Source organism: Pelophylax lessonae, assembly GCF_965119305.1.
Source record: "Pelophylax lessonae genome assembly, chromosome: 8".
Lineage (NCBI taxonomy): Eukaryota > Metazoa > Chordata > Amphibia > Anura > Ranidae > Pelophylax > Pelophylax lessonae.
Window position 1 is genome coordinate 281,096,637 of NC_138775.1, and position 26,194 is coordinate 281,122,830.

At 43.6% G+C, this 26,194-nt stretch overlaps 1 protein-coding gene across 4 annotated transcripts in view; it reads right to left on the reverse strand.

The window, feature by feature from the left end:
* The window catches only part of PATJ (PATJ crumbs cell polarity complex component), a 483,060-nt gene that overhangs the window by 234,890 nt on the left and 221,976 nt on the right, over positions 1–26,194 (reverse strand). For all 4 annotated transcript variants that reach the window (XM_082265149.1, XM_082265150.1, XM_082265148.1 and 1 more), the window contains one exon: positions 24,011–24,076. In XM_082265149.1, the coding sequence (XP_082121275.1) occupies positions 24,011–24,076 (66 nt within the window). The remainder of the gene's footprint in view (positions 1–24,010; positions 24,077–26,194) is intronic.

Genomic DNA, 26,194 nt, shown 5'->3' on the forward strand with positions numbered 1-26,194 from the left:
TGGCCAGGCCATTTTTTGCGATTCTGCACTGCGTTAATTTAACGGAAATTTGCGCAGTCATGCGACACTGTACCGAAATAAAATTGATGTCCTTTTTTTCCCACACATAGAGCTTTCTTTTGGTGGTATTTGATCACCTGTGCAATTTTTATTTTTTGCGCTATAAACAAAAAAAGAGCGACAATTCTGGGGGAAAAAAATACAATATTTTTCACATTCTGCTATAGAAAATTCCCCCCCCCCAAAAAATGTCAAAAATGAATTTTTATCCTTTTAGACCAATTTGTATTCTGCTACATATTTTTGGTAAAAAAAAAAAAAAAAATTGCAATAAGCGTATTTTGATTGGTTTGTGCAAAATTATCACGTCTACAAACTAGGGGAAAGATTTATGTCATTTTTATTTATTCGTTTTTACTAGTAATGGCGGTGATCAACAATTTATGGCGGGACTGCGACATTGCGGCGGACAGATCGGACCCCTGACTGAACTTTTTGACATTTCTGGGGGGACCAATGACATTACTACAGTAATCAGTGCTAAAAATATGCACGGTTACTGTAATAATGACACTAGCAGGGAAGGGGTTAACTCAGGTGATCAAAGGGTTAAGTGTGAGCCTAGGGGGTGTTTTCTAACACCGTGGGGGGATGGGCTTGTAATATCAACACAGAGACCTGTGTTCCTAAATAGCAAGAACACAGGGGCTCTGTGTTGATACCAGAGATAATGGTCTTCTGTGTTTACAACAGCAGACCACCGTTCTCTCTTCACGGGGAGCAATCGTTGCCGCCGGCCCCACGCCTCGGCTTCCCCGCTGTCGATTTGGCGCGGCCTGCCGTTGTGTAAATGCGGCGGCTGGTCGGCAAGTGGATAAAGAAGAAGTTACTAACTCTTTGAAAGTATCTCACCAAAAATAACATTTTTGTTGCAGGGAACACATAAAAATCTGACTTGTATCTTAGTGCAGACTTCTGGGAAAATCAGTGAGCCAATCACAAAAGTAGGAAAAAACACTTTTGGGGTGTGTTTGGTACAGAAAATTACAGTATTGCAGATTAAAATGGAAAGGTAATTTTTAATAACATTTACTTACAATATGACTTCTGTAGCAATTGGATATGTTATACATTTTTTGTTTGTTTTTTTTTTTTTCCCACAAAAGTGGAGTTATCCTTTAGGCTGCATTCACATGTCAGCTTATAATCGCGGGCAGAACCGCCGCGGTTCCGCCCGCGATTCGGAGATTTATTGCAAATCGCGGGACGCCTAGCGTTGCCCGTTGATTTGCAATAGCCCCCCAAACGCCGAGCGATGTTGCCGCGATTTACGCCCGCCGAATCGCGGCAACATCGCGCAAACAAAATCGCGGGACGCAATACGCTCCAAAGAAGCTCTTGTACTTTTTTGGAGCGTATTGCGTCCCGCGATTTTGTTTGCGCGATGTTGCCGCGATTCGGCGGGCGTAAATCTCGGCAACATCGCTCGGCGTTTGGGGGGCTATTGCAAATCAACGGGCAACGCTAGGCGTCCCACGATTTGCAATAAATCTCCGAATTGCGGGCGGAACCGCGGCGGTTCTGCCCGCGATTATAAGCTGACATGTGAATGCAGCCTAAGAAAAAGTGTAATTTACAGTTTTTAATTTAAGGGCAATTTGTAAAAAAACAAATAGATTAAATAAATAAATAAAAATAGACAAATAAAAATAAATACATAAAATAAATAACTTTTCACATTTATAGTTAAGGCCATAACAAACAAAACATATTTAAAATATTGTCTTTGAAGAAGAAGTAGGGTCAAAGCTCCACAGTCCTGCGACCCTGATGTCAGAGCCAGTCCAGGCTCTACATTAGGGGTCTTCAAACTATGGCCCTCCAGTTGTTCAGGAACTACAATTCCCATCATGCCTAGTCATGTCTTTGAATGTCAGAATTTTACAATGCCTCATGGGATGTGTAGTTCTGCAACAGCTGGAGGGCCATAGTTTGAGGACAATAATGTCAGGAACTGCCCAGATGCTGGAGCAGCAGCTCATCATACCACTGAGAGCCTAAACCAGCCACTCCAACCCCCTTCACAGCCTCCACAGGAGGGGAAAAGCAGAGAACCTTGCAATTGTTTTTTTACAATGCGCAAAACGTTAGTTTCTGATAATTACGTTGTCATTTGCAGGGCAAATGTAACATTCTCTAACAACATTCCATCCTAAGAACATTCAACTTGAAGAGAAAATAGCTAAAAATAAATAGTCTAAAAAGTCAAATAGCCTAGGAACATTTGACAAGAAAAGAAAAATAGCCAATAACAATCCGGAACTATCCCTCTCTGTGCTTAGAACAAAGTGTTCCGTAATACAAAATATATTTCTACTAAATAAAACGTGAACAAAATTCAAATTCTCCGAATGTATGTGTGACATTGCTGCTGCGTTATATTCTACCCATAAATAATATGAGACAATCTGGTGAACACTAAATCATACGAGCAGAGCTGTATAAAAAATATGAAACCTTCAGTGAATACAATGTTCCAATTATAACATCAACTAAAAAACCTTCAGCCTAGAGTTCACACTGGAAACCGCATGTGAATCGCACAGGAATCGTATTGCATTCCTGTGCAAATCTCATGCGCTTCTGTGCAGTGCGATTTGAGGCCATTCATGTTTGATGGCTCAAATCGCACCGCATCAAAACTCAAAACACACTATTTGCAAAATGCTTTTGTGATGTTGCTAACTTAACTGACACCCACAGCAGATCACAGAACACGGTGTGATTGTGATGCGGTGCCATCGCACTGGGTCTCCTGCACCGTATCAGTGTGAAACGGGGCTCAGATGTCCATAAACCTCTCAGAGGGAAAAAATGGACAACACCCAGGGTAGTGTAAAGCCTAGTACACACGAATGTAGGTCGACATCAGCCAGTTCAATTAAAACCGGCCGACATTCGGCCCGTGTGTATGGCAGCCGGTCCGGCTTCTGTTGGACATGCATGCTGGAAAACCAGCAGCCGACGCGCTTCCAATAACTGCTCTCAGCCAATGGCTGAGAGCGCTGATCTAAGTGTTCTGGCGAGGGGGGGGGGGCGGCCCCCTGTCAGAACACAATAGCTCAGTGGAGGAGATTGCTGTACTAACATCAGATTGTTGACGCAATTTTCACTATCAGTGCCTGAAGTGCTTCCACCACAAATTGGACAAGCACTCGCCAAATCACCATGCCTCCATTAACCACTTAAGCCCCGGAGGATTTGGCTGCTAAAAGACCAGGGGGTTTTTTGCGATTTTTTACTGCGTGAATTTAATGGACAATTGCGCGGTCGTGCAACGCTCTACCTAAACGAATTTGATGTCCTTTTTTTCCCACAAACAGAGCTTTCTTTTGGTGGTATTTGATCACCTGTGCGATTTTTTGATCATGTGCTATAAACAAAAAAAGAGCGTCAATTTTGCAAAAATAACAATATTTTTCAAATTTTTTTATATGAAATTCCCCCCAAAAAAAATGTAAAAATCAAAATTTTTTAACATTTTCGGCCAATTTGTTTTATGCTACATATGTTTGGTAAAAAAAAAAAGAAAAATCGCAAAAAGCGTATTTTGATTGGTTTGCGCAAAAGTTATCGCGTTTACTAACAAAGGGAAAGATTTTTGTCATTTTTGGTGTTTTTTTTTAACGCGTAATGGCGGCGATCTGCGATTTTTTTTGCGGTACTGCGACATTGCGGCGGACAGATCGGACCCTTGACTGACATTTTTGGGGTTACCAGTGACATTACTGCAGTAATCAGTGCTATACATATGCACTGTTACTGCAAAAATGACACTGGCAGGGAAGGGGTTAACTGTATTGGAGAGGGAGGGGTTAAGTGTGTCCTAGGGGCATGTTTCTAACTGTATAGGGACATGGCTATTGGTGTAAAAACAGAGATCAACGGTCCTACATAGTAGAACCGTCTGATCTTCATTTTTACACCAGGGAGAATGACAGGCGGCTTGTTTACATAAGCCGTCCGCCTTTCTCCCTTCACCAGAGCGATCGTGAGTGACCGGCGGACAATCGGGTCCGCCGGTCACACGCACTGACTTGTCAGTGAACGAGCCGGGGCGGGCGCGCGCCCGCCCGCAATCGGCTCACAAGTCAGTGACAGGCGAGTGACGTACCCCTACTTCACTCTGCCTGGCCGGGGCTGACCGCTGCAGTATATAGTCGTGCGGCGGTCGGCAACCGGTTAATTAAAAATTGGCATGAAGCACTTTAAAGTGATACTAAACACACACTGTTTAATTTACATTCTCACTTCTGTTTCTGTATATGGATGATGGCACTGTAATCATTTTAACAAAAAAAAAAAAAAAAAAGGATTTTTCCTACATCTTACCTGTAAAATAGTTTTCTTGGCATACATCACGGGACATAGAGCAGGCCATAATCATGACCGACTATCTGGGTTATACGCTAACTATAGGTGAATGGACACTGGCAAACCAACAGCCAAGATGTTCCCCCTACATAACCCCTCCCACACAGGAATTACCTAAGTTTTGTAGCAAGCAATGAAGATTCCAGAAAAGAGGGGAGGGACCTCTGTGTCCTGTAATGTACTCCAAGAAAAGGATTTTACAGGTAAGATGTAGGAAAAAATCGAACATCACGGGACACAGAGCAGGCTATAATAATGACTATCTGGGATGTCCTAAAGCAATGCCCATGGGGGGATACAGCAAATCCGAAGAGTGCCATGAGACCAAAAGGACCTATACTGCTGCCAAACTCAGCCCCTTCTCGAGCTCTTACATCCACCTGGTAGAATTTAGTGAATGTATTCACTGAAGACCAAGTAGCAGCCTTGCAGCCATAGACACTTGATGATGCATTGCCCATGAAGCACTTACCCTCCTGGTAGAGTGTGCCTTTAGTCTAAAGGGTGGGACCTTACCCTTTAATCCATACGCCTGAACAATGACCTGGTGAATCCACTGAGATATAGCCAAATTTGATGCTGCCTACCCCTTTCTAGGCCCTCCTGGCAGCACAAAGGAAGAATCAGTCTTACAAATCAGAGCTGACATTTTTAAATAGACCTTGACTGCCCATGTTACAGAGGAATGTAACAACTTGTCCTCTGTAGTCTGAGGATTCGGGGAAAAAAAAAAAAAGAGGGCAGAGTAATATCCTGGTTTAAATGGAAACTGGAAACCTCCTTGGGCAAAATTGCCCGATGGGGTCATAAGGCCACTCTGTACTGGTGTAGGATCAAAAGTTGTTTCTTAAAAGAAAGGGCCGCCAATTCTGATACCCTCCTGGCTGAGGTTATGGCAACTAAAAAAGCCAATTTCTTTGCCAAAAGGATCAAAGGAATATGCCTGATAGGCTTAAAAGCTAAGCTTGCTTCTGTAAAATAGACAACACCAGATTTAGATCCCAGGGACATTAGGGGGCTTGACCGGCAGAACAATGTGAATCACTCCTTGTAGAAAGGCTCGCACCAACGAATGTGTTGCAATCAGTCTTTGAAAGAAAATGGATAAGGCCGAGATCTGACCCTTGACTGTTCCTAATTCCAGCTGCAATTATACTCCCAACTGCAGAAAGGCAAGAGTTCTCCCAATAATATACTTGCGAGGATGCCACCTCTTGGACTCGCACCAAGAAATGTATGATTTCCAGACTCTATAGTAGATGTTTCTAGAGACTGGCTTCCTGGCATTTAGCAGAGTAGACAGCACTGGACCAGAAATTCCTCAATCTTTCAAGATTCTGGCTTCAATAGCCAGACCATAAAGCAGGATGGAATATGGGACCTTGAGAAAGCACATCTGGACAGCATGGAACAGACCATGACTTCCCCACTGCCAACTTTACAATTTCTGCATACCTGGCCCTCCTGGGTCGGTCTGGGGCCACCAGGGTCACTCGTTTCCCTTCCTCCTGTATTCTGCACAGCAGCCGTGGCAGAAGTTGAACTGGAAGAAAAGCATAGATCAGGGAGAACTGATCCCAAGGGATCACTAGCGCATCTGTCCCGATAGCGATTGTATCCTTGGTTCTGGATACAAACCGGTCTAGTTTATTGTTGAACCTGGATGCCAAGAGATCTACGTCCGGGTTACCCCATTGTTGGCAGATCAATAGAAAGGTCTCGGGATGTAGGGACCATTCCCCTAGAAACAATTGATGGTGACTTAGAAAGGCCGCCTGCAAGTTGTCCACCCCCGGGATAAACACTGCCGATAGAAACGGTACATGCCTTTCTGTCCATGCTAGAATGTAGTTTACCTTCTTCTGGGCTGCCTGGCTTCTGGTGCCCACTTGGTGGTTATTATAAGCCACCACTGTGGCATTGTCGAACTGGATCCTGAGAGGGCAGCCCTGCAGTCTGGCAGTACAGAAAACTAAAGCCAACTGAGCTGTCCGGATCTCTAAGATATTGATGAGTAAGTCCTTTACCAACCGAGACCACTTCCCTTGGACAGATGCTTCTTCCAGAACCGCCCCTCATCCCAAGAGGACAGCGCTCATGGTCGCTACTTTTCAGACTACCGGTAGAAAAGAATTCCCTCTTGCCCAATTGTTGGGCCTCAACCACCAGGTGAGATCCTGCCTCACCCTTGGGGACAGAAACATTGGATAATCCAAAGCTTGGATCTTCTTCTTTCAAGCAGACAGAATATTGCTCTGGAACGACCTGGAATGGAACTGCGAATAAGGGATTGCCTTGAACGAGTATACCATCTTTCCCAGCAATCTCATGCACAGCCGTATACAGGGATACCGCTTTCTCCTTACCTGGACAAGATCCTTTATAGCCTTGGCCTTCGCTGGAGGTAAAAAAAAAAAAAAACTCTTGCCGGAGTTGTGTCCAGAATCAGGGCAATTTCTTCTCTACAACAACAGTTTCAGGATACTGACTGGAACATGTTTGCCTCACAGGCCACACTGGACTCTCACACAGACATGGACACTTACACATCATCTGTTTTGGACCATATTAAACATGTGTATTGACAATGTCACTACCGTCAAACACGTGAAATGGTTTCCCAATCAGAAGCCGTGGATGAACTCTGAAGTCCGTCTCCTGTTGAAAGCAAGAGATGCTGCCTTTAAATCTGGCAGTGCAGAGGACTATAACAGAGCCAGGTCCAACCTGAAAAGGGGCATCAGGAAAGCAAAGCTCACATTCAAACTACACATAGAAGAGCACTTCCACAACTCTGACCCCAGACGCATGTGGAAAGGCATCCAGTCAATCACAGACTACAAACCTACAGCTCAACCAATCAGCAGTGCCTTCCAACCGAACGAACTTAATCACTTTTTTGCTCGTTTTGACCAATGCACAGGACATTTTACACCAAACACGGACTCTGCTACTGTTTACAGCTCACTTTCACTCTCAACAACGGACGTCTATTCAGTGTTTAGCAGAGTGGATGCACGTAAGGCAGCTGGCCCGGATGGCTTACTGGGACGTGTTCTCAGAGCATGCGCTGGACAACCGGCACAGGTTTTTACTGACATTTTCAACCTGTCACTGGCCCAAGCCACAGTGCCAACATGCCTGAAGACCACTACTATCATACCAGTGCCCAAGCACTAAGCTGCTGAATACCTGAATGACTTTCGCCCAGTTGCACTCACCCCCATTGCTATGAAATGCTTTGAGAAGCTGGTCCTGAATCACCTGACTGCGGGTCTACCACCTACACTGGACCCACACCAGTGTGCCTATCGCCCGAACAGGTCAACTGAGGATGCAGTTTCTACAGCTCTTCATTCTGCTCTCACCCACCTGGATAAGAGTAACACATACGTCAGAATGCCGCATTGACTTTAGCTCTGCATTCAATACAGTCTTCCCCACTGTATTGATCACTAAGCTCAGTGAACTGGGTATCTGCACCCCCATTTGCAGATGGATTCTGGACTTTCTCACCAACAGACATCAATCTATTAGGTTGGGAAACCAGGTATCCTCAACCCTCATTCTGAACACTGGCATACCACAGGGCTGTGTTCTGAGCCCACTGCTCTACTCCCTGTTCACCCACGATTGTGCTCCTCTGTATAAATCCAACATCTTTATCAAGTATGCAGATGACACCACCGTGGTCGGCCAGATCGAAAACAATGAAGAATCGGCCTACAGTGAAGAGATTCGTAATCTGGCAGTATGGTGTGCCACCAACAACCTGACTCTCAATGCCACAAAGACCAAAGAGCTTATTGTGGACTTCCGGAAATCCAACAGCGGGAGACATCTACCAGTCAACATCAATGGAACCGAGGTAGAGCGAGTCTCCAGCTTTAAGTTCCTGGGAGTTCACATCTCTGAGGATCTGGCCTGGCAGCAGAACACGTCAGCTCTGGTAAAAAAAAGCACAACAACGCCTGTACTTCTTGAGATGTCTCAAGAAATCTCATCTGTCCTCTGGGATTTTAACGAGCTTCTACCGCTGCATCATTGAGAGCATCCTGACCTACTTCATCACTGTATGGTACGGAGGCTCCACTGTGTGTGAACGTAAAGCATTGCAAAGGGTGGTCAAAACCGCTCAACGCATCACTGGCACTCAACTACCTGCCATTGAGCACCTTCACCACAGTAGATGTCTGCGCAGAGCTCACAACATCATCAAGGACCCTTCGCATCCCAGTCATAAACTGTTTAACCTCCTGCCATCACGAAGGAGATACAGAAACTTGCGCACCAGAACCAGCAGGTTCAGGGACAGCTTTTTTCCATCCACCATCATACTACTGAACTGAACACTACACCGTTGATCCCTACAAAACAAACACAAACAAAAAATTGTATATAACCTCTGTACTATACGTGTACATACTACATAGTATATCTTTTTTCACTCCTCAGTACATCTGCACTATTTATATTTGTATGTATCTTTATCATTACGGTACATTCTGCCCAACATTTCACACTCATCTGTGTATATAATGTATGTATATATATATATATATGATGTATATATATTTTTTAATTTGTAAATATGCTAGATGGTTATCTGTACTCTTGCACGACTGCTACATTTTGCATTTCTGGTAGAAGCTAAATGGCATTTCGTTGCTGTGTACCTGTACTATGCAATGACAATAAAGTTGTATCTAGCTATCTATCAAATACTCTAGTACTTGAATAGGCCATAGGGCCAATTTTTCCATGTTTAGAACCCAACCCAGGTGTTTCAAGAACTAGACTGTCAGGGCCACATTCGGTCTTAGACCTGAGCCCGATCGATCTTTGAGTAATAGGTTGAAAATGCTGCCCAAATGTGTGTCTTATGCTTAGAGATCAGCTGTAAAAGCAGTACAGTATTAGGCCCAAAAACCAAAACAATTATATATTGCAGTTTATCAGTTATTAGATGTGGTGGCTGCATTAGTTTTCTTTTAAGGCTTCTTTCCTTTATTCTTAGCTGGTGATCCGGCCAGTAAGTCTGCTATTTTTCACGCTTAGCCACTTGCTGACCGTCTAACGTACATGTACTGCGGCAGGTCGGCTCTATTGTGGAAGACCGAACCCCACAGCACTTTGTCCAAGAAGTTTGAGGGCGGATGACCGAGCCAGGCTGCACTTTGTGAATGATCCCCTCAGTATTCTGGTACCTATGACGTGTCCCAGAAGGTTGAGGGCGGATGACCAAGCCGCGCTTTGTGAATGATCCCCTAGTCTTCTGGTACCTATGACGTGTCCAAGAGGGTTGAGGCAGATGACAGAGCCATGCTGCGCCTTGTGAATGGTCCCGCAGTCTTCTGGTACCTATGACGTGTCCCAGAAGTTTATGGGCGGATGACCGAGCCGCGCTGCGCTTTGTGAATGATCCCCCAGTCTTCTGGTACCTATGACATGTCCCAGAAGGTTGAGGGTGGATGACCGAGCCGCGCTGCGCTTGTGAATGGTCCCGCAGTCTTCTGGTACCTATGACGTGTCCCAGAAGGTTGAGGGTTGATGACCGAGCCGCGCTGCACTTTGTGAATGATCCCCCAGTCTTCTGGTACCTATGACATGTCCCAGAAGGTTGAGGGCGGATGACCGAGCCGCGCTGCGCTTTGTGAATGGTCCCGCAGTCTTCTGGTACCCTTTGACATGTCCCAGAAGGTTGAGGGCGGATGACAGAGCCGTGCTGCGCTTTGTGAATGATCCCCCCAGTATTCTGGTACCTATGACGTGTCCCAGAAGGTTTAGGGTGGATGACAGAGCCGCGCTGCGCTTTGTGAATGGTCCCGCAGTCTTCTGGTACCTATGATGTGTCCCAGAAGGTTGAGGGTGGGGGCGATTGGAGGGGGGGGAATGAACTTCCGGTGGAGTCGCCTAGGTGATTCCATTGGAAGTGGGATTGCCAAAAAAAGTATAGAGGGGGGAGGCGGGCATAGAGTGACATTTCCCCTTCAAGGTGAAGTTCCGCAATAGGTTATTCTGTAAACTATCTGACATGAGCACAGCTGAAAATTTTCCTAAATGGAAACAGCAGCTCACAAATTGATTTTACCTATCGTACCTATCGCACCTTTTTGCCTCTTCAACAATACAGAGGAAATAAAAGTACATTTTTCAAAGTCTGAAAACAAACTGAGATCTACATAAATAAATATATAAATTGATTAGGCATGTGTGTTTTTGTTTAATCAAAAAAGAAAACTGCATATTTCATGTTATTTACTTTATGGATTTTCTTTTCAAAACGTGTTCGTATTTTTTGGCCCGGCATCTTGAAACAAAAGATCTCTCCAAGGTTTTCTAACTCATGGCAATTATTTCTTTTGGCCCCTGTAAATGGCGAAAGTGCAGCAAGTATACATACAACATCCTATCTTATTTTGTCTTGCCCAGAGCTTCTTGGAGAAAACCCAAATCATTTTGGTAAATCAATTTCACTGCCCACAGTTCAATTTTTCACCGTAATGTATTCACGTCAAATTGGTTTTATTGGTTGATTGCAATTTAAGTATTATGTTCAGAAAACAGAATGAATATGAAACGAGGGATTTGTGTTAAATAAAAACATTAAAAGCAAATAATGACCATTTCAACTGAAATTTGTACTACAAATTAGCTTTGGAAATAGAAAACACAGCCACGGGCTCAGCTGGACCTGAAAAAGGCACATTTTAGCCCAACATGAATGTGTTGCATGTAAGAAAAACCATACATGTTCTCTAATTATGGAATAAACTGCTTGGTAAGGCGAACGTTTGTAAGCACCCAATAATAAATTCAGCCAAAAATGTATTTTGGATAGAGTGGGAAAGGTCCTCTGTTGGATTTTTTTTTTGGTTAAAAAAACAAACATGTTTATACTTACCTGCTCTGTGCAATGGTTTTGCACTGCACAGAGCTCTCGACCCCGCATGAGCAGATGACCCGGCATCGGTAGACTACCCACCTCTGGACTAGACCCCAGCTTGGATGACTACCCGCTTCTTGACTTGATCCTGGCTTGCTCCTGCGCTCACTTCCTCACTCTTGCTGTGCGCGTTTATTGTGGTTTGCGCCAATAAACTGCTTTATTTTACCTGCATCCCCGTTTACTCTGGTTTCCTGGTACCCTGACAGTACACAAGGGCCAGGAATCCTGATGATGCAGGTGCTCCAATGCTCCCTACGCTGGTTACCAGGCTCGATCAACAAGATCACCTTTTGGGTCAGTTTGCTCAGGCGTTGCAGACGTTGCTTGCACGCATAGCGCACCTTGCTCCTGGTGCTGCTAGGCTCCTGTTGCACCTGCTGCTGCCTCTGGTGCCGCTCCTGCTCCTCCTGTTGGAGTCACTGTTACCAGAGGGATGACTGGTTCAGCCCCCCTACCGCAGCGCTATGGGGGTGAACCGAGTCAGTGTCGTGGCTTCCTAAATCAAGTGGGCATTTATTAGGAGCGGATTCCTCAGGCGCTTCCTTCTGACAGGTCCAAGGTGGGCTTCCTATTCTCGTTGCTCCTGGACAATACCTTGGCCTGGGTGAATCCCTTATTGGAGAATGATAATCCTGTAAAACTCGATTACCCGAGTTTTGTTGCCTCCTTTCATAGGATATTCAATGTGCCTGCTCGCTCTGCCTCTGCTGCAAACAGCTCCTGTCCATTCAACAGGGTATACAAACCATTGCCGAGTATACCACTGAATTTCGTACCCTGGCAGCAGAGGTGGGCTGGAATAATGAGGCTCTGGTGACTCATGTTCTCTCTGATGCATTAAAGAACGAGATTGAGGCCAAGGATCTCCCGGACGAGCTCTAGGCTCTCATTTCCTTCCTGATTTTGATCAATACCAGGCTCCAGGTTCTGTCAGAGGCAGATCTTAGGTGGAATTTCCTCGTCCCCGGTTTCCCGTAAAGAAACTTCTAATCACAGCTGTCCTCTCCTGGGCAGCAGGTTCGGTGGTTACTTTATTGACAGTAAGTTTGCTACTATAAATTCTATACCTTTGCAGCCTTGTGTTTCTCTACTAGTTATCAAGACCATTGATGGCAGACCCCGGAAACCAGCACAGGTTACCCACGAGACTGTTCTGGTTGATATGGCAATAGGGGCTATTCACAGGGAGCCGACCTGTTTCCAGGACATTTTATCCACACACTACTCCATTGTTTTGGAGTACCCTTGGCTTCAGAAAACACAATCCGACCTGTGATTGGCAGTCGGTCGAGATCCTCTCTTGGTCTCCACAGTGTGTATCCATGGGCCTGTTAAGGTACTTTGTACCTCCTCGGATTCAGTGTTGCCTATGGAATATTGTGAGTATCAAGATGTATTTGACAAGGTGCGCGCTGGTAATCTTCCTCCTCATCGTCCGTACGATTGTGCCATAGACTTGCATCCTGATGCCATTCCCCCTCATGGCAGGGTTTATCCTCTCTTAGTTGCAGAGAATAAGACCAGTACATCACAGATGCGCTTGCCCGGGGGCACATTCGCAAATCAACAGGTGCCGGTTTTTTCTTCATAAAGAAAAAGGGGGTGAGTTGAGACCTTGCATTGATTATAGGGGCCTCAATCGCATCACGGTCAAGAATGCATACTCGATTTAGCTGATTACTGAATTGTTCAAACCGCCTCAAGGGAGCAATGGTCTTTACGGGCTTGACCTAAGGGCCGCGTATAACCTTGTAAGGATCAAGGAGGGCGACGAGTGGAAGACCGGGTTTAATACCAGAACCGGTCATTACGAATCTCTGGTGATGCCCTTTTGCTTATGCAATGCACCCGCTGTCTTCCAGGAGTTCATCAATGATTTATTTTGTGATATGTTGCTGCAATGTGTGGTAGTCTATTTGGACAACATCTTGATTTACTCAGACTCCATTGAATCACACTACCTAGATGTCAGACGGGTGCTGCAACGGTTACGTGAGAATGGGCTTTTCTGTAAGCTTGAGAAATGTGAATTCCACCTGTCCCAGGTTGCCTTCTTGAGCTGCATCTTTTCTGCTGAAGGGTTCTCCATGGACCCTCAGAAGGTTTTGGCTGTTCTACAATGGCCTCGACCAATGGTCTCCATTCCATTTAGTGTTTCCTTGGGTTTGCCAACTACTATTGGAAATTTATCAGGAACTTTTCCTCTTTAGCCAAACCTATCTCAGATCTGACCAAGAAGGGCAGTGATTTCCACAATTGGACGCCTGCTGCCATCTAAGCTTTCGAGGCCCTCAAGTCTGCTATTGCTTTGGCTCCCATTCTGTCTCGTCCCAATCCTAATCCTGTCTCAGCGTCGGACACCTGATGGACCCTTACTTCCTTGTAGGTTCTACTCCAAGAAGCTGTCTCCAGCTGAATGCAATTACGAGATTGGCCATTATCCTGGCTCTCAAACAGTGGAGACATTCTCTCGAAGGTTCTATGGTTCCAGTTCTCATTCTCACCGATCATAAGAATCTGACGTATCTATCAGAGGCCAAGAGGCTCACACCCAGTCAGGCCAGACGGGCCTTATTCTGGTCTTGTTTTAACTATGTGGTCTCCCATCCCCCTAGACTTCAAGGTAGGCCTGAAGACCCACAGCCTCCATCCAAGTGAAAAGAAACACAGACAAAAGTGCAAAGTGACAAATTTGTGGAGAAAGAATAAATACAAAAATGCCAGTGAAGGTGCATTGGCTAGACCTTGCAGCCTGGTAACAAAAATGACCACAAACTTAGCCAAAAGGCCTAGCCCAAGAGGCACTGTGCAGAAAAACAGCAACAGGTGAGATGGCCTTGTGCTCATTCTCATTGTGGGTTTCTCACGCCCAAGTGATACTAAGAGCATCTCTGGGGTGACCAACTCCTAGGGGGCACTTACACCGCAGGCTCTCTGCACTGGGCCCCTCACAATCCTCAACTCCAAAGGAGTATTATCAACCCACAGCTTGCGCGATGCATGCTCATTCAGGTACCTGACCTATGGGGAAGGCTTCTTAGGACCCCCATCATACAGCAGAGGTACTATACAGACAACCATTCATGCCAAAATGCCAGAATGATGGCAGAACCCCCCTAGGGGACACTGATAAGAGCAGATACTATACTTGATGTTAGCCAAAAGGCCAGGGAAGCGATGGGGAAGAAAAGAGCCTGATTAAGCTGGATAGCCTCCAGCTAGGAAATTAAGTGGGGTCTATCTAAGGGGTCTATCTGACTTACGGCAGTTTCTAATATACACTGAGAAACTGACTGTGTGCAGTGAAATCAAAATAAGCTATTTCAGTACAGGAAAGGAACCTGTACAACAGTGTGAAGATATGGCTAGATCACAAACAAGATGAGCAGGTGTATTTAAAAACTGGTATGTAAAAACAAAAAAAATATAACAAAGAAATTGAAGGTAAAAAGATAGGTGAGGCAGAAGAAAAAAAGAAAAGATAGAGAGATTACAGAGATGAGAAATGGGTGAGCAAGAGAAAGAGAAAGAGAAAGAGAGAAAGAGAGAGAGAAAGAGAGAGAGAGAAAGAGAGAGAGAGAAAGAGAGAGAGAGAAAGAGAGAGAGAGAAAGAGAGAGAGAGAAAGAGAGAGAGAGAAAGAGAGAGAGAGAAAGAGAGAGAGAGAAAGAGAGAGAGAGAAAGAGAGAGAGAGAAAGAGAGAGAGAAAGAGAAAGAAAGAGAGAGAGAAAGAGAAAGAGAAAGAGAGAGAGAAAGAGCGAAAAAGAGAAAGAGAAAAAGAGAGAAAGAGAAAAAGAGAAAAAGAGAGAAAGAGAAAAAGAGAGAGAGAGAGAGAGAGAGAAAGAGAAAGAGAAAGAGAAAGAGAGAGAAAGAGAGAAAGAGAGAGAGAAAGAGAGAGAGAGAAAGAGAAAGAGAAAGAGAGAGAGAGAAAGAGAGAGAGAGAAAGAGAGAGAAAGAGAAAGAGAGAGAAAGAGAAAGAGAGAGAAAGAGAAAGAAAGAGAAAGAGAAAGAGAAAGAGAAAGAGAAAGAGAAAGAGAGAAAGAGAGAAAGAGCAAAAAAGAGAAAGAGAAAAAGAGAGAAAGAGAAAAAGAGAGAGAAAGAGAGAAAGAGAGAAAGAGAAAAAGAGAAAAAGAGAGAGAGAGAGAGAAAGAGAAAAAGAGAAAAAGAGAAAAAGAGAGAAAGAGAAAAAGAGAAAAAGAGAGAAAGAGAAAAAGAGAAAAAGAGAAAAAGAGAGAAAGAGAGAGAGAGAGAGAAAGAGAAAAAGAGAAAAAGAGAAAAAGAGAGAAAGAGAGAGAAAGAGCGAAAAAGAGAAAGAGAAAAAGAGAGAAAGAGAAAAAGAGAAAAAGAGAGAGAAAGAGAGAAAGAGAAAAAGAGAAAAAGAGAGAGAAAGAGAGAAAGAGAAAAAGAGAAAAAGAGAGAAAGAGAGAAAGAGAGAGAAAGCGAAAAAGAGAGAAAGAGAGAGAGAGAGAAAGAGAGAAAGAGAAAAGAGAGAAAGAGAGAGAAAGAAAGAGAAAGAGAGAGAAAGAGAGAGAAAGAGAGAAAGAGAGAGAAAGAGAGAGGGAAAGAGAGAGGGAAAGAGAGAGGGAAAGAGAGAGAGAAAGAGAGAGAGAAAGAGAGAGAGAAAGAGAGAGAGAAAGAGAGAGAAAGAGAGAAAGAGAGAAAGAGAAAGAGAGAAAGAGAGAAAGAGAAAAAGAGAAAAAGAGAAGAAGAGAAAAAGAGAGAGAGAGAGAGACCAGAAGAGAAAGATGGTGAGACAGAGAAAGAAAGGGAAAAAAGAGTGAGAAAACAGAATGACAGACAAAAACAGGGAAAGAGAGAAAAGGGAAAGTTAAAAGCATGCTGAATACGACTACAATGGCTCATATCAAATATGAAGATTAACCTCTTGTCACCAGTGCCTCCTGGCCTTCTAAGAAGTTTAGGATGCCGGGAGGCGGGCTTGATGATCATGTGACCGCTGTGACAGGTCCTATGATCGGAAAGATCCCATTTGCAAGTAACTTGGGGATTGGGAATTTTCTATTAGCCGCCAATAACTATCCTGGGAACGAGCTCTCGGCATAGCTTTATTTGCCCCAATTCACACAAAAATGCGACCACTCAGCGCGAAGGCTCACCCACAGAGAGGCCGCATACTTGCGTGAGGCCCGGCTCAAGGTTAAACAAGGTTTACAAAAAGCAAAAATTCCTGTGTGATAATTCCCTAGCTGGATCTGTTATACTCTGACTCCCAGGCGCTATACCATTTTTAGGAGAGAAGACAAACCTACCTATCTTCAGTTGATTGCCCAATTTTCCTGGGCATAAAAGGGAGTCAGAGGTCACTGCACACTGATATTTTGTTTAAAGTGGTTGTGAACACATACATATACTCACTTCACTTCACACAGCATACAGAAGGGGTCTTCAAACTATGGGCCTCCAGGTGTTCAGGAACTACAATTCCCATCATGCCTAGTCATGTCTGTGCATGTCAGAGTTTTACAATGCCTCATGGGATGTGTAGTTCCTCAACAGCTGGAGGGACGTAGCCTGAGGATCCCTGGCATACAAGAATAGAGCTGAGACTGTCAATTACAGGCTGTGTGCTGGAGCTCCCTCCCACCACCTTTTTTCTCTTGGTGCCAGGAAAACACGTCAGAAGGGACTCATGCTGATAGCAGAGGAAAGAAGCAGCAGACAGAAATTACATGTTGTGCTCTTAATTGAGACAAGTACACACTATAGAGCAGTGATGGCGAACCATGGCACCTCAGATGTTTTGGAACTACATTTCCCATGATGCTCAACTATACTGCAGAGTGCACGAGCATCATGGGAAATGTAGTTCCAAAACATCTGGGGTGTCAAGGTTCTCCATCACTGCTATAGGGGGATATGATTTGTTCATATTTCATGGCTGAGGTTTACATCCACTTTAAATATTAATTTCCAGTTCTGGCAATCAGACAAATTTTCATGACGTCCGCTGTGGTGTTTCCTGGGCAGCAGACAGGTCACCGATCGCCTGCGGGTTGGTTTTTCGATTTAATTATTGTTGGCTCTTAATAAGTACCTCTGTTGTATATTGTACATTCAGAGAAAAAAATTAAAACCACTTATGACCTGCAATTAGGGCACCCGATTAGAGGTGGTAATTGCTCATTAGCGGATGCCACATGAACTGCCCACTTTGGGAAAAAAACGTAATTGAATTAGCCCTTGTTTACATTAAAGTTAGAGCCATCTGGATGGGCTTCCGAAATGCTTAGTGGCAAAAACCGAAGAGAGATGAGTGATTTGGCTGGCTCATTAAAGGGCGATAACTGTCACTATGATTAAAACTATTAGTAAAATAGCTCGTATCTCCAACTAAACATGCTGTATCAGGACATAAATTGAGCTCATCTGCTGCAATGAATAATCTGGCATTTAATAGAGGTTTAATTTCAATGTTGATCTGTCTTGTAGTCTAGAACAGCCAAGGCCAAACCTTGATGTGACAGGATGCAGAAATGAGGACAACTGTGGATACCTCCTAAAAAAAGTGACATGAAATGTTTACTAAAGGTAACAGCAATGATGAACTGCAGCGTCTGGTGTTGCCTGCAGGTATCCAGCAATACATGGATGGAAATTCATCCAGTTCAGCATGGACCGGATGAATATTGATCCATGGTTGGGCAGAGAGATTGTACAGAAGTCAACCTAGCGATCGACTTCTGTACAACCAGACTGTTGGATTTTTTTTCCCTCTTGTTTAGCGCCACTGGTTATAGCTGGCAGCACTGATCAGTGTATTCTGATGGTGGGCAAGTCTCCCTGCCATTAGAATACATGGGATACCCCCATCAAGTGTATGGATGGGGGAAATCTGGACATTTCTTTTTTTGGGGTCAACCTCTTGGTTGAATGAAAAGAAAATGACCAATGGTTGTGGTGGTGTAATGGTGTTGGCTGCCTAATGCCCCGTACACACGCGTCGATAGTTGGCCGTGAATTTTCGGCCAACGTCCGATTTTCGGCTTTTTAGTATGATGCTTTCAACAACCGACTCCGACTTTTCAGCCGAATAAAATCTGGTGTGCAGGCTATAAAATTTTTGTTGGCCGTCAACACAACGGCCGATTTTCAGTCAGTCAGTACAGATTTCGGCAGACAAAAATCTGATGAGCAAGACTGGGCATGCTCAGAGATGAAAAAACACACGGAAAGTAAACCATCACATGACATCACTTCTGAAGTAGATTAGATTTTAGTTGGCCGAGAAAATTCGTGTGCAGTCTAGAGCACATTTCAACCAACACAACAACACTGGACAAAAGTTGGCCGATCGGTCGGCCGATAATCGTTGCGTGTGTACTAGACATAAGTTTTCCCATCATAGTGAAGCCCCCTGGGTCACAGACCCAGGCTGTACATGTGGCCTTGATTATGGATTTCTGACCTAACTGGATTAAATAGGAACTACTGTCAAAACTGTTATTTTCAGAGTCCCCCCTGTAACAGTTTTATTGCATTTTGACTGTCAGTAGATCCATTATTGTACCCACTTCCTTTAGGCTAGGTTCACACATGTCTGGTGTGAATTTTCTCTCAATTTTCACTGCGAATTTCCAAAGCAGCTGCGATCCAGATACACTTCATATGCAAATTTTCGGAGCAGGCAGCCACCGGAAACAGCGAGTGACAGCTGAATATAAAAAAAAAATTGTGAAAAAAATAAAAAAACGTGGGGGTAGCCCCCCAATCCTTTTGGGTCTGGTACATTTTTTATGGGAAACCCCACACCAAAATTAAAAGAAAAAAAACAAAAAAAAAAAAAAACAGTGTGGAGTACCCCAAAATCAATAGGTCTAATAAAGATTTTGAGGTAAAACCCCCACGCCAAAATAATAAAAAAATGGAGTGGTCCTTCCCGAAATCCATACCAGACCTTTATCCGAGCATGTAGCCTGGCAGGCAAGGAAAGGGGGGGGGGGGGGGGGGAGTGAGCGCCCCCCCCCTCCTAAACCATACATTTTTTTATGGGGAACCCCACACCAAAATTAAAAGAAAAAAAAACAGTGTGGAGTACCCCCAAATCAATAGGTCTAATAAAGATGAGGTAAAACACCCACGCCAAAATAATAAAAAAATTGAGGGGTCCTTCCCAAATTCCATACCAGACCCTTATCCGAGCATGTAGCCTGGCAGGCAAGGAAAGGGGGGGGGGGAGTGAGCGCCCCCCCTCCTAAATCATACCAGACCACATGCCCTAAACATCAGGGTGATGCTTTGGGGCAGGGGCTCTGTGGCCTGGAATGGTTCAGGAGTGTGGGGGGGGGGGGGGCACTTGCTCGGGTCCCTCATTTCCTGGGCTGCCAGGCTGCATGCTCGGATAAGGGTCTGATATAGATTTTGGGGGAAACCCCACGCCATTTTTAAGAAAAATTGGTGTGGGGTTCCTTTTTAAAATTAGGAGGCCCCACGTCCTCTTTTTTAAATGTTGGTGTGGGGTTCCCCTTAAAATCTGTACCAGACAAAGGGTTTAGTGTGGATTGGGGGGGGGGGGTTGAGGGCGCGCTGTTTTTTTTTTCTGATGGAATACGAAAGCCTGAAATCCGCATACGAATCGCACCACAGTGCTCAGATCAGAAAACGCACAGGACTCTTTAAATTTGCAGTGAATTCGAACTGCCACTGTATCTCATATATATCCATAGAAGAGGCTGGAGGCTCACATATCATGGAAAATAGGATGCCGTTCAAAACGCATCCAGTTCGCAAATATTTGAATGGAGGCCACACTATCCAGCAAATGTGAAAGATACAGCAATGTTTGGGACACAGCAAGTATTGCTGCTGAGATTGCTTACCATGGTCAACTCTTATTCAAATGATTTCAACTTTTTTTTCCAAAATAAATAAAGTTTGTTGCTATGACTGCTGAAAATGTGTTAGCTAGATTAAGGCTTTAAGTTGTTTTGTCTATAATTGAATGTCCACTTAAAGACAATACAGTAAACCCCCGTTATATCGCGGTTCAGTTTTTGCAGTCCCGGTATATTGCGTTTTTTTCTGCAATGTTATTTTACTAATTAAATCATTGTTAATTAAATATTTTTGTGTTTTCCATAGCTCTTGCTCTGTCTCTCAGTATCTTAAATTCTTTAGATCTTTAAATGAGTTTCTATTTGTTTAAAAGTGTGTTTAAAGACCTTAAAATGCTTTTAAAAGTACAGTGAAAGTCATAAAACATGCCTACAGTGTATTTAAATAGGGTATTTCTATTTTGCGGATTTTCACTTTTCGTGGGTGGGTCCGGAACTGTATATAGCTTGGACTGGTGTAACTATGCAAATACCATACCTGGCTAATGCATACTTGCCAACTGTCCCTTTTTTCCAGGGACAGTCCCTGCAAATAGGAGCCTGTCCCAGGTAATTTATATTGTCCCTGGAAGCGCCTGTTAATTGGGCTGCCCATAAATGTTACGCAGAAGTAGCACAGCTGAATGGGAGAATTATTCCAACTCTGCTACTGTGGCCTTAAGTTTGAAATTCCCTTTTTTAATTTCCTGTAATTCGCTCTATATTGAGTAGACTCTATAATCTGATAAATAGGCGAGATTAATTATGCAGAGTGGGCGGAGCTTCAGGGAAGTGGGTGTGGTAATTGATAGCTGTGCTGTAAAGTGTCTCTGGAAATCTTTTTTTTAAATGTTGGCAACTATGCTAATGCCCCTGGAGGCATGGAAATGACTCAAGTAGACACTACTTCAAAAATCTCCACTTGCTTCCAAGGCCTGGCCTGCTGAATTCTGAACACAGGAGGTGTTTTCTGAATGGAAAGTGTTCTCTGAGCAAGGTGGAGAGTGTGAAGTCCCTGCTCCATCTCTCCACCTTGACCAATCACAGAATGCTTTGCATTCATCCAAAAAATGAATGGCGCCTGTGCCGAGCAGCCCCTTTGTTCAGCATGGCTGTCCTGTCCACAGTCATTTCAGTGCAGGATGAAGAACGTTGTCACCCTGCTACAGGAAGAGAAAAATAATGGATCTACTGGCAGGATCAACAGGTAATATAGCTACAGAGGGGACTCCGAAAATCACATCTGTGTTTAATTGCTAATCACAGACTGCATAATATATGTAGATTTTTATTTATTTTTTTGCCGAAAGTTACAATTTAAAGTCCACCCCTTATATCACTTGTGGCAGGGTTAGCCTGTGCCACTGATTAAAATGGTGTTTTACGCCAGATTTTGGAAGAAAACCCACTAATGGCACAGGTGTTTGCTGGCTTCGTATGAGAGCCAGAGTTAGAGCTCAATGCCCCACTCTCCCGAGGGGTTCAGTTTGTGAAGGGAGCCATGAGAGGTGCTGGTGCGCACCATGGTGTCCAGATCATGACAGACCAAGGCCAGAGTCTGAGAGAGAGTCAATGAGGTACAGAGCAGCTAGGGAGCCGCAAGGAAAGATGCAGAGCTGAGGTGCAGCATCTGTGCATGAACACTGGGATGTGTTTGATAGGCAGGAGGACCAAGAGGTACTGATCGGAGCAGTAAAGCTGCAAAAGAGCCAGAAGGCTGAATGTATTGATGGCGAGAACCCCCTGTGTGGAAAGACATACCTGTATGAACATTTGAGGTTTTTTTAAATAAAAGTGGGCAGGAAAGTTCTAAAAAATTTTCTGGTGTGGAGTAAACTCACTGTCTTGGCACTACCACTGACCTACAAAACCCCAACATGTAATGCACTATATTCCACTCAAACATTCAATATCAAATGCAAGATGTTCAAGTACCCAGCAGAGGCTCTGGCATAGCTCAATGATAGGTGTGCCTTGATGCCAAGAAAGAAAGGGGTTTAACTTCTCTGTGTGCAGAAGTTTAGGCCCTATAGTGGTTCCACATGGGCACAGAACATGTACAGACACTAAAAGATGCTACACTTCAGCAGGGTAATTTTTTTTTAGATCAGATTAGATTGACTCTGTGGACATTAGATAGAGGCTGAATATTCAAATACAAAATATCTTTACACAAATGTCCACATGTGGATTGGCTGTATGACAACTTTGTGCTAATGGAGAAAGGAGGGGAGGCACCGGCCTACATAAGGGGCAAAGAATAGTCAATCCTAAAAAAAAAAAAAAAAAAAAAATCTAACCCAACCCATTGACTTTGTACCCAAATAAGGGTTTGGCCCAGGTACCTCTAAAGATTTGCAGTGCATATAATAGTTTCCAAGCCAGCTTGCATGCCTTCTTTTGCTAGTTTTTCCTCATTTACTATCTAGTGAAATGGCTGTTGCTGTAATATGAATGGAATATGAATCCTTCACAATGCTAAAACTGGAAAAAAAAAAAAAAGTTTTGTCTTAACTTTAAAATTTAAAGTGATTCTAAAGGCTGGGTGTTTTTGAAGGAAGAAATCAGTATACATACCTTTTTTTAAAACCGATCCGATCTCCAGTGGCAGAAGCTTTGCAGAGGACACGGCCGACTACGGCTGTGAAATTAATAGGGAGCGACGTCACCCATAGAGTTACTATGGGGCTTCCATTGTCGGATGTGTCCTCTGCACCCGCCTACACAGCTAAGTTGCGGCTGACAGCTCAGCGTGGGATTGGGTCGGATCGGCTTCAAAAAAGGTATATTATACAGATTTCTTCTTTACAGGGCTAGATAGGCTAGTGTTAGATTGTGGAGGTCTATAGAAGCAGGGATTTTAGTGTTCGAGTGGATTTCTACTTTAATGCAAAAACACACCCCGCTATTTCCCCCCTTCACCTAAACTCTTACCTGAGCCTGTCAGTGATTCTGCACTGTGCCAGCTGCAGCCTTTTTACCTCTCTCTTCCTCTTCTCACAGCGACTCGGGCAGCCATTGGCTCCTGCTGCGGTCAATCAAATAGTATGAGGAGTGAGTGGGGGCGGGGCTGAACTGCGCTGCCTGCGTTAATAGACACAGGCAGTGTGGCTCGGGAGCGAGACCACAAGTGTGCCCCCATAGCAAGCAGCTTGCTGGGGGGGGGGGGGGGCACTCAGAGGAGGAGGAGCCAGGAGCGCCAGTGGGGGACCTCAGAAGAGGGGTCTGGGGCTGCTCTGTATACCAATACCAATGCACAGAGCAGGTAAGTATAACATGTTTGTTTTTTTAATTTTAAAAAATTCTAGGCTTTACAATCACTTTGAAGTGACTTGGTTGTTACACGTAGATGTCCTTCTGCCTGCACTGTCAATCTTGGCTTCTGCATCTGACACTTCTGCAGTGCAGAATGCCTGGTCCCTAGTCCCTCTACTGGTCCGTACATCCCCTGCAGAGGATGCAAAAGCTATGCAGGGGCCAGTGAAAGAAAAACCACAGTACTCAGAGGGGGATGAGGCAAACACAACACTCCAGAAGTGTTGGATGCTGAAAACTCATCAGTAGGCTTAGATTGTTAGGGGAGCAAAGACTGGAGGTACGAGTGGCGGGACAGGTATTTGCAGGGAGACCTTTTTTAAATGTTTTAATTTAGCGACCAAGTCATTTTACAATTCAACATGCTATACATATAGCAGGTTATGCATTTAAACAGTTGTCAGAAACAGAATTAAAAAAAAATAAAATAAAATAAAAATAAAAAATGAAAAAGACTATTTATTGCTGTTTAAAATGCCTTACCTCCTCATCTTTGCTTTCTTCTTTGTTGTTCAATTTTGGAGCTTTGGGATTCATGATGGACAGCAACTGAAAGACAATTTAGTGTTATTTAAACCATAAAGGGGGGAATTAAGCTCACGGTTATGACAAATACAAAGGGGCTAATTTACTAAAGGCAAATAGACTGTGCACTTTGCAAAGTGCAGTTGCACCAGGGCTTAGTGAATGAGGAAAAGCTTCACTTTGCAAAGAATAGCCAATCACATGCAAGGATAATAAAAAAAAAAATAAAAAAAAAACAGCATTGCATTTTTGCTTGCACGTGATTGGATGATGGAAGTCAGAAGAGCTCTTCCTCATTGACTAAGCTCTGGAGCAATTGCACTTGCAGTGTTCACCTGCACTTTGCAAAGTGCACAGTCTACTTGCCTTTAGTAAATTAACCCCAAAGTGTGCCTCTCGACCAATGAACAGAGCAATTCCGACTTAAAGCCCCTGAACAGCACCCTTTATAGGCTGCATGAGAACAGATTCTCATCTCACCTACCTCAACCCAGCCGATTGATTCTGATACTGTAAAAACACAACATTCATTTATAGGTCCCTTAATAATGAATTAGGGAGGTGTTTTCCCTGCCAATGGAAGTGCAGTTTTTTTGGAAAGGTTTCAGATCTCATGCATAGCTTTGCTATAGATCCTTTCTTCAAACAGTAAATAACTATTTTATCTGTCCGGATGACTACTCCAGGTAAATAGCTAAATACACCATTAAAATACCGAAAATGCGGGACAGGGCGATGGGTTGAATAGGAGGCTGATATTGCGGGGGGTTATGCTTTTATTGTTTCCTACATTTCTAGCCCCTATTGCTTGTGTTAATTTGTTGCTTGTATCCGCTAATACTTGCTTTTGGTTAATGTTATTTTGCTTCCTGTTGGACGGTATACAGGTTTTTTCGCTTTTCCCAAGCGACAGCGCATGGTGGCAATTTAAGCCGCTTGTTCATTTCTCCCTTTTTTTTTTGTTTTCGCTCTGCTTTATTTTGTAATTGCGATGGGTTAATTGGGACTGATCTGTCTATGGTAACAATGACAATTTTTGTACTTTTCATCTTCTTTCTCATAAAATATTCAATAAAAATTATTGAAAACAAAATACCGAAAATGGAGTGGTTTTTAGCAGCCAAAGAATTTGCATTTCTGTCCATCAGCCTAGGTTCACACTGGTGCGGTGCCTGTGATTCGGAGAGGAACAGCACTGCATTCCTGTACAAATCACATGTGTATCTTAGCAGTTCAATTTGAGCCCATTAATTTTGTATGGCTCAAATCGCACCCGCACGAAAAAGGTGCATGCACTTTTTCCAAGCTGCACTGGAATCAGATCACATGGTGTTCACACCTATGTGATCAAATTCTGCCAATCGCATGGCTATTTGCGAATCATTTTTGGAGTGTCGCTCAATTAGCATTTACACGGGGATGGAGTGCGAATGTTATGCGGTGTGGGAAACACACAGGAATCACGGCAAATCCCGCACCGCATAAGTGAACCAGGGCTAAGCCTCAAAAGATACACACTGCTGCCAGAATGAAAGGCAAGTCTGATGATCCGAGTCTTCTCTACTGTAGTTAAGCAACACAAATAGATCACCTCCCTGCCCCCAGCCTGTGATAGGAAAGTAAAGCATATAAATCAGACAGGTGAGTGTTGCAGTACAGGACATTACAAGAGACTGAAATCACATTAGTTAAATCCAAATATTTATACTAGTTGTATTTTAAATATTATTTATTTTTTATTATTTTAACAATCAATTTTTTATTAATTTGTAAGGAATAACAAAAAACACAAATTAATAAGCAGTAGTAGATAACATTGGTGTAAACTTCATTTAAATATATTTTTTAACCACTTGCTTACAGAGCACATACACCCCCTTCCTGCCCAGGCCAATTTTCAGCTTTTAGCGCTGTCACATTTTGAATGACAATTGCGTGGTCATGCTACACTACACCCTTATGACATTTTTAGCATTTTTCACACAAATGGAACTTTTGGTGGTATTTAATCCCCGTTAGTTTTTTTATTTTTTGCTAAACAAGTAAAAAAAGAAGGAAAAGTTTGAAAAAAAACCCCAAAACACGGTTTTCATAATTGGTTATAAAATTTTCCAAACAGATTATTTTTCTCCTTCATTGATG